This window comes from Catharus ustulatus, chromosome 29, assembly GCF_009819885.2.
Source record: "Catharus ustulatus isolate bCatUst1 chromosome 29, bCatUst1.pri.v2, whole genome shotgun sequence".
In the NCBI taxonomy this organism is placed as follows: Eukaryota; Metazoa; Chordata; class Aves; order Passeriformes; family Turdidae; genus Catharus; species Catharus ustulatus.
The window spans coordinates 6,400,127-6,408,239 of record NC_046249.1 but is presented as its reverse complement, the minus strand read 5'-3'; the positions used below and the strand labels follow the sequence as shown (position 1 = coordinate 6,408,239).

Here is an 8,113-nt window from a genome sequence, read left to right as displayed (position 1 = left end):
AAGGCATTATTTCAGAGATTTCCATGTCCTGAGGCTGCACATGGTTATGCAGGATTTGTCTCTAGAGTGTCACAGCACCAGTATCAGCATCTCCAGCTGCAGATACAATAAACTACTGAACCAAATTCTTGATGGCTGAAGTTCAGGACTTTGTCAGGATCCAGCAGCAGCACACACTGAAGTAGATGTACTAAGAACACTCACTACCCTGGTTTTGGCAGAAAGGACTTTATTGTGTTGCAGCCTGTGGAACTCAATCCTTCTTTGCAGCAGCTTTCCTCATGGCTGCCAGGACGTTACTGAGTTCCTCCCGCTTCCTCTTGGCCCGAATGTGAGTGCCAACCTGTGGGGAGAGAGCAGAGCTATCAGTCTTTACCAGCGCAGACTGGACAGACTGAGACTGCTGCAGGCCTCGCTTCCATCACACCTCAAAACCAGGCAGCATAATAAAGTCCTGGAATGACTGACTCAACCTGCAGCCAGGAGACTGCCATCATGTCTCAGCAGTACCTCAACACAGTTATTTGAGACACCAAAGGGGCTGCTTTCAGCTCTCATAACCATTACAACTCAAGGAACCTCATTTGAAGTCTCCTGCTTAATGGCACCCAACTACCATCACTGCCGCTCTCATCTTTCCACACCACGCATGAAAACCATGGAAAAATAGCATGACAAGCCTAAATCCTTAAGCTTGGGGCCTTTTTGGCAAAGTACCTATGCATCCATCTCCTGCTTTCCCACTCACCACAAGGAACATTCTCTCCACTCCATCATATTACACCAGTAACTTCCAAAGCAAATGAAAAAAAAAAAAAATTAATTAAAAAGCCAAATATTCCTAGGGGAGGGCAGAAAACAAAAAAACTGACATAACAGTTTGTGCCATCATTGTTAGTTGATTAATTGACCCACCCGCTTCTTGATGAACTTCAGAGCACGTTTGTCCTTGGACACTTTCAGCAACTCCATTGCACGTCGCTCATAGGGTGCAAAGCCACAGACTTCCCTGATCATGTCTCGCACAAACTTGGTGTGTTTGGTCAGGCGCTGTGGAAAGGGAGGGAGGATGTCAATTACAAGGCACTACACGCAGATTATTGCAGTGAGGACTGCAAGGGGCTGTGGCATACTCTCAGCTAGGCCTCAAGACCAGCCCATGCTGTTGGCGTGTCCCAAGAAAACTCGATCCCTGGCAGACCCTGCAGAACATGAGAGTTTGGCCAGGTGTGCCAGTCTGTCTTCAGGCTCAGGTCCGGATGTGTTACACACTGGCATGGAAAAAGCAGGACCATGAGCTACCAAGGGTTTGCACGGTAACACACGTTGGACACCACAGCTACACAGAGCATTTAATAAGAGTAATAGGCCCAGATGCATTCATGTCCTGTAACATGCATCTATCGAACCTGGACAGCTCGTAGTAGGATAATTCCGGGCAGTTTTCTGGATGACTGACTGTTACCAAGAGAAGCAGAATAGAAGAGACTCCAGAAGGCACACACCTTTCAGTCACCCGCTGCCCTGCCCGGCTGCGGTCTATCGAGCCCCGCTCGCCCCGCAGTCACGGGCAGCGAGCGGGTTCTGAGCCTTCCCGTCCCCCGCCAGCGAAAGCGCCGACCCGCAACCCCGCGGGACGGGGCCGGAGGCGATGGGCAGCTCCGCGTCGGACATACGAACACAACCGCGCTGCGCACCGGGGGCAGCGGGCTCGTTCGGCCCTCACGACAGGGGGGCACGGGGCACCCCGCGCCAGCAGAGTCTCATACTCACCCCGCGGCGGCGACACTGTCGGGGTTTGGACACGTTCTTGGTCACCTTGTAGCCCTTGTTAAGGCCGACGGCCATGGGGTAGCGGATGGCCATGGCTACGGCGCCCGGGCCCGATGGAGGCGGATGGACAGAGACCCGACCACCCTCACCCGCTCCGTACCGATGGCGCCGCACCGGAAAGAACGAGCGCGCGCGGGACACTGGGACAGGGCCATTTCCGGCGACAGGCGGAGCCGGGGCGCGCGAGGGACGGGACGAGGGAGATTGTGGCCCCTAGCGGCATGGTCGGTGTGCTGTGAGGGACTGGGGTCACCCCGCGGTGGGGTCGTGTGGGTGACAATGGGGACGAGGCGGGATCACCCCGCGGTGGGGCGGGTCATTGTGGTGTGGGGGGACAGCGGGGACCAGCCCGCAGCGGGGGGTCCGGCAGAACTGCTGGTTCCTCTCAGCTGAGGCCGCGGTGCTCAGTGTGCCCGCCTCACGGGGCCGCGCAGCCTCGCACTTACAGACTTTTTCCCCATAAATTATAACTTTGGTATCGCTTGACCAGGATCTGATAACGTTTGACAGACAAACCTAAAGGAACAGATTAAACGATTTTGTTGCAATAAAAGCTACTGGATTTTCTTGCCTCTGAAAGAGAGCTAAGGTGAACATGTGCAACTCAACTGCTTTTTGCTTTTGAAGACAATTCTGTTTAATTTGTTGAAATGGAAAATACTGACTTGAAATTGAAAATCTTGGATTTTGAAACAAATTACAGAATTTTACATCCTGCTGTAGAACTCGTCTTTACACGGCTGGTTCCTGTCATCCCAGGGCAGTGGTCCCAGCTCACTCACTCAGAGCTGCTGGACTCTGTCACCCCCTCATGGCACAGATTCCAACAATGAGGAATGTTCGTGGCTTAGACGGTGGGACAGGTCTGACTCCGATGCCTGTCTCCACAGGAGGGCAGAGTATGAACAGGAGTCTGCAGGGTGGGGGTGACTGTACTATACAGGCGAAGGAACTGCCTTTCTGAAATATTTCCTAATGTTTCTGAAAGTCAACAAAGAAAAATTACAAATACCAATTTTGTGGTAAATCTGCACCTCTAAAATCAACACTTGTTTGCTACCATCTTTGCAACTGAGAACTATTGCATGGGACAGCTAGCTAAAGAGCTCCCCATCCCAACAAACTGTGGGTCCCTCACAGGAGGAGCTGCCGCAGCCCCAGGCTGGAGGAGGCGTCACGTCTCCTGTCGCCTTTCCTGCCACTGCTGATGTGCACGGAGCTGTCCTAGCCGGGCTGCTCACTCACCTCTGGGTGTGCCGAAGAAGGGCCCTTACCTGCTCTGGCTCTGTGACTTCATCAGGTACAAGTGGCTCTAAAATAAACGCTTGCCTGGAAGAGGAGGCAGCACCTGCTGCTTCTCTCTGCCTGGTCTGAAGCTCATCCTGCACACTGCAGAGGTATAGATTCTTAAAACAGGCAAACACACCAGTACAAACTGATTTCTACCTGTCCATTTAACTGCATTCATCTTTCAGCCAGCCCCCTTCATGACACCATGGCTAAAAAGTCACACATAACTTCCAAGATCCACCACCTGCAGCTATGGAAAGGCAGAGATCCCATTCCCTCCTGCTAGAGGAGCCAGAATTCCAGAGGGTTACTGTGAAGCCTGTACGCACCAACAAATTGTTGTGTAACATCAGATGAAAGATGCTCTCACAGGATATGCTCCCATAGCTGTCACAGTGGGGGAAGGCTTTTACCCATCAGTTCCAGGTATTAACTGAATCATGTCCCCAGAAGGGAGGAGTACAGGCAAGACAATAGCCTGATACTGCTCAGCAATGCTCTGCCTTCCTGTGTTATCTCTTCTTGGCCAAGGCATTGCAAGATGCAGGTATTTGCATTTGCCAAGATCTAGACCTAGTTTTCTGCTACATGTCTTCCAGGAGGCAGCATGTGTCACCCTGTAAGCTAGCAACCCCAAGGAGGCTGTTAAAGGCTGGTCATAGGGAAGGCAGTCAGGAGACAGGCTCAGCCTCATGCCTAAATCTAAGCTACCTTAAATTCAGAGGCTACTGTCTTATGTTAATTAACAAAATATGCATAGCAACCAATGTGAAAGAACTACAGCACCATTCCCACAGGGTAGCCAGAGGCTTTCCCTTTGAGCCGAAAGGGTGTTGCTCTTAATGTCTGGTTTATTCTCGTCTTTCAAACCAAAACACTTCTGGAAGTGCCCCTTTCCCAGTGCATCCTGGCTGTCTCACTTCAGGCCTCTGGACCTCAAACAGCTGAAAGCCCCATTCACTTCTGCAAGGCTCTGTGGTTCTGCCCTGTGCTTCACATGTCCATGCACTTGGTGTTTCCCCAAGTGGTGAAGCCTCTCTGTCATCCAGGAAATGATTACTCACAACAACATCCAGCAAAAATCTCTGCATAGGGTTCATTGATAAATCAACCAAGGCTAGTCCTGCACCCTTATACCCTGCAGAGCTAGCCTGAGGTGATACCATGTAGAACAGGATAAGCTATACAGAGGCTGTTTTCCAGGGTTTTCCTCAGTTTATTTCTTCATAGCTTCCAAGGTGAAAAAGAGGCAGTTCCTCAAGGTCTGGGGTCTTTTCTAGGGTCAGGAAAGGGGAGGGGGGAACCTTGGCTTCTTGCCAATCCGATTGCAGAGGGTCAGTCCATAGGTTTTACAGGGGTTACAGGGTTACAGGGAACATACCATTCTTAAAGCATCTGGGTACAGGATTACAACAGTTCATCATACACAGTATTTCTGCAACTTTGACCCTCTCAATAAGAGATGGAGTTACAGTAATTTCACGACTACAAGCCGCACGGACTATAAGCCGCATCTCTGGGTGTTGGCAAACATTTCGTTCTTTGTCCATAAATAAGCCGCACCTGAGTATAAGCCGCTCTGTCGTTCGCAGCAAGGACCCACGTGCAACAAAGTTGCCAAATACTAACAGAACCGTGGCACGGCGGGAGGTTTACTGGCTCAGCTAAGGCTGTGCAGGCTCGGCCTGCTCGGGGCTGCTGACGGGGCCAGCTCGGCGGGACTGCTCAGGGCTGGCTGCCACCTCTGGGCTCTCTCGCCCTGGCCCGGCGCTGCCCCGTGGTGGAAGGCGGGGACGGAGCACCCCCCGCTCCCGCCGCGGTGGCGGAGGGCGGGGGCGGAGCCTGCCTGCTCCTGCCGCAGCAAGCGGGGGCTAGAGCCCCCCGCTTACCCCACGGGCCGCGGGGATGGCAGCACGGAGCCCCTGCCTCTTCCCCAAACCGTGGGGATGTCAGCACAGAGCCCCCTGCCTCTCCCCCGCCTGAAGTAGGGAACTCCTCTGCCTCCCTCCCTCCCCTCGCGCTGCTGGCGCTGAACTGGCCCCACCCACTGTGCAACACAGTAACCAATTTGTAACAATTGCGAAATACTGGGTTTTACGGGCAGGTTCTCGTCTTGGCACCCTGGCTGGCACTTCTGGGGTTGGAAATGTCAGAAAATTATTCACATATTAGCCACTCCTGAGTATAAGCCGCATTTATGGTGTGGGAGCAAAATTTTAGTCAAAATGGTGCGCTTTGTATTCGTGAAATTACTGTACTCCCATGCACAACAGAACACAGCTCTGAAAACAGGATGTAGGGACAAGAGAAATTATAACATCTCTCTTTACCAGCTGTGGCTGTGAGACACAAAACTTGTGATGATGATAAGCAAGGCCTCTCTTGTGGGCACGCAGTGCTGTGTTGGCCCTGCTTGGGCACTTGGTAGTAGTTGCACACTGTGCTCTTTCATTGTCCTAATTTGGGCAGGAGACAGCTGGACAAAGGTGTGTTCAGCTGCTGTTCAGATGACAGAGGTGGAGGAGTCCCTGGTGTGTAATAGAACCAGGGAGCAATCGGAGCCAAACTTTGCTAAACGGAGACTTCTTTGCTTAAACTCCTTGGTGTAACAGCTACAGCTGGTCTGTAAGCTGTACAGATAAAAATGGCCATAACAGACCTCAACTCAACCAGCCTCGTTCATTAGAGAATTGAAGAAAACAAGTCCCCAGGTAAGACAATGATAGGATGGATTTGAACTCAAACAGGGGGTCCCAGCCAATCCCATTCAATCATGAATGCAGATATCTTAATTGGTCAGTGAGCTGGGTGACACCAATCAGGTGTGTAAGCGCGGGAAATTTGAATCCCTTATAAAAGGGGGTGTCCATTGTTATAGATAATAACCGAATCAAGTCGAATTAAATAGCAAAACAGCAAATTTTTATTTTTGCGACCGAAAATACGGTCCTGGGAAGCCACAAACGAAAACACGACAGCGCCAAGCCCGGGGTCGGCACTGGGTGGACACACACGCTGATCTGACCTCTACCGCATCAGACTCCCGCTGTGTTCACACACTGCCATCTCGGAGAGGCCAGCTTTATACAGTTTTTCTGGCCTGAGGCGAGAGTTTCCTTTGTTTCTGCTGCAGATTCTCATATTTAGATTAAACCCTTTTTCTGGTGCTGCCCTGGACAAAAGGTCCTTCCTGCATGCTGATGAGGGCTGTGTCTGCTCCATATTGATGTGTAATGAAGTGCTGTCTTCTCGCTTATGGGAACCATCGGGGAGGTGATTGGTACTTTGGCAGGTATTTTATCGATGATCTCTTCCTGTCTGTTGTGGAGATCACCCGGCTAGGTCTGTTGATATGCTAATTACGGCCATTGTCTCTGGCCCCAGGTGCTTGGTGTTTAGGAGGTTCTTTTTATTTTATTTTATTTCATACAACCTTCTTATATAAACACAAATTATAACAACATATATAACACCATATATAACAATTATAACACCATTAATAAATTTTGGCTGTTGTCACATGAACTCAGTGCGTTCAGTCGTGTACCTGTCTCCAAAACTCTGACACCTTGATAGGGAAGTAAAGATCACCATAGAGTCTTCACTGCTACCTCTTTTAATAAAAACTGCCCTCTCCCACTGGAATGATCCTGCTGCCTTTGGAAGCTGTCTCTCTCCCACACAGTGATTGCTGCAGCACGGGGACTTGCTGCAGCAATCTCAGCTCAGCCAGGCCAACCACTGACTGCCTTGTGCTGCACAGCTACTGTGTTCCTCACTGGCTCTCCGAGTTTTAAGCCCTGCTTTGAGTCAGTTGGAGACTCAAACTACTGTCTTTGGTGTGGTTTATTACTTAGGTTCAAGCACATTTTCAAACAAAATACTGTGCTGCACATCACATCACATCACATCACAGGACAGTTTTCACAGTGGTCCTTGGGTCTTCCAGGTGGAAGAGTTTGAACCTGACTTTAAAGAAAATGATGCTGTTAGTAAGTAAACTGCGCTCCAGACAGTCTCCCCTAGAAGTATTTGGTAACTTGCAAGACTTCGCAGCAGGATCAGAAACCAACAGCCTCTACCACCTAAACCAGAAGAAACAGCAGGCTAAATCTTTCTCATACAACACCCCACACACAAGGGCACCAGCAGCTCTATTCAGGCCATTGTCTCCCTTCTGGAGCAGTACGTCTGCATGGACACACAGAGGAGCCATGCTGTCGTAGTTTGGAGGACAGGTGTCTGCTAAGAAGGCAGGAGCCTCTCTTTGAAATGGAGAATGTAAACCCCCTCCCTCCAAATTATTATAATTTTTAAATCAAACGGCTCTCAGGCAAAGATATGGGAATTAGGAATAACAGTTCTTTACTGGGAAATTGAAATACAATACTACAAAGAAACAAACCCCAAGCCCTGACAAAGCCAGAGTACAACCTGACACCCCTAGGCAGGGTGCTGGTAGCAGTTTGATTAAATGGTGGCTGCAGTCCTCTTGTAGTGACAGATGTGATTCAGTTGGAGCAGTGCTCCTGTAGAAGGTGCAGTTTCCTTCCGGAGGTCCAGTGGTGATGTGGAGAAATCCAGCTTCCCTCTGGAGTCCAGTGGAGAAAGGGGCTACCTTAATGTCCCAAAACCTCTGTTTTATCTTGGTAAGAAATGTTGGGCCCTTCCCCCTGGCTGGAGCAACTTCCAATGGGATGAAGTAATTTTATCAGTCACACAGTGGGACTCAATGGGCCATTAGCAGAAGATGTGGATAGTGTGATACAGGCCTGGCTGGCCGAGAAAGGCCACAGTACCCTGGATTTGTTGGAAATGTCCTAAGTAAGAACAGAGCTATTGTTTGTAGTAGTTAGGCTCAAGGGCAAGGGGCCCTTGGGATGGATGCCTGAACAAGGACGTGCTAACTACAGGAATGAGGAACAGATAAGTTGCAAAGCCAGAGTGTGTATGTGTCTGTTTAGCCTATGAGGAGCTCAGGTTTTGCAAT

The 8,113-nt window shown here is 50.3% G+C and overlaps 1 protein-coding gene across 1 annotated transcript; it reads right to left on the bottom strand.

Annotated features, from left to right (window-relative positions):
- Window positions 1-212: 212 nt before the first annotated feature.
- RPL36 (ribosomal protein L36) lies at window positions 213-1,974 on the bottom strand. Its single transcript, XM_033082108.2, has 3 exons — window positions 1,774-1,974; window positions 916-1,050; window positions 213-343 (listed from the first exon to the last, which is right to left on the bottom strand). The coding sequence occupies exons 1-3, from the start codon at window positions 1,864-1,866 to the stop codon at window positions 254-256; spliced, it is 318 nt and encodes a 105-aa protein (XP_032937999.1). The 5' UTR covers window positions 1,867-1,974; the 3' UTR covers window positions 213-253.
- Between the last annotated feature and the right edge of the window lie 6,139 nt (window positions 1,975-8,113).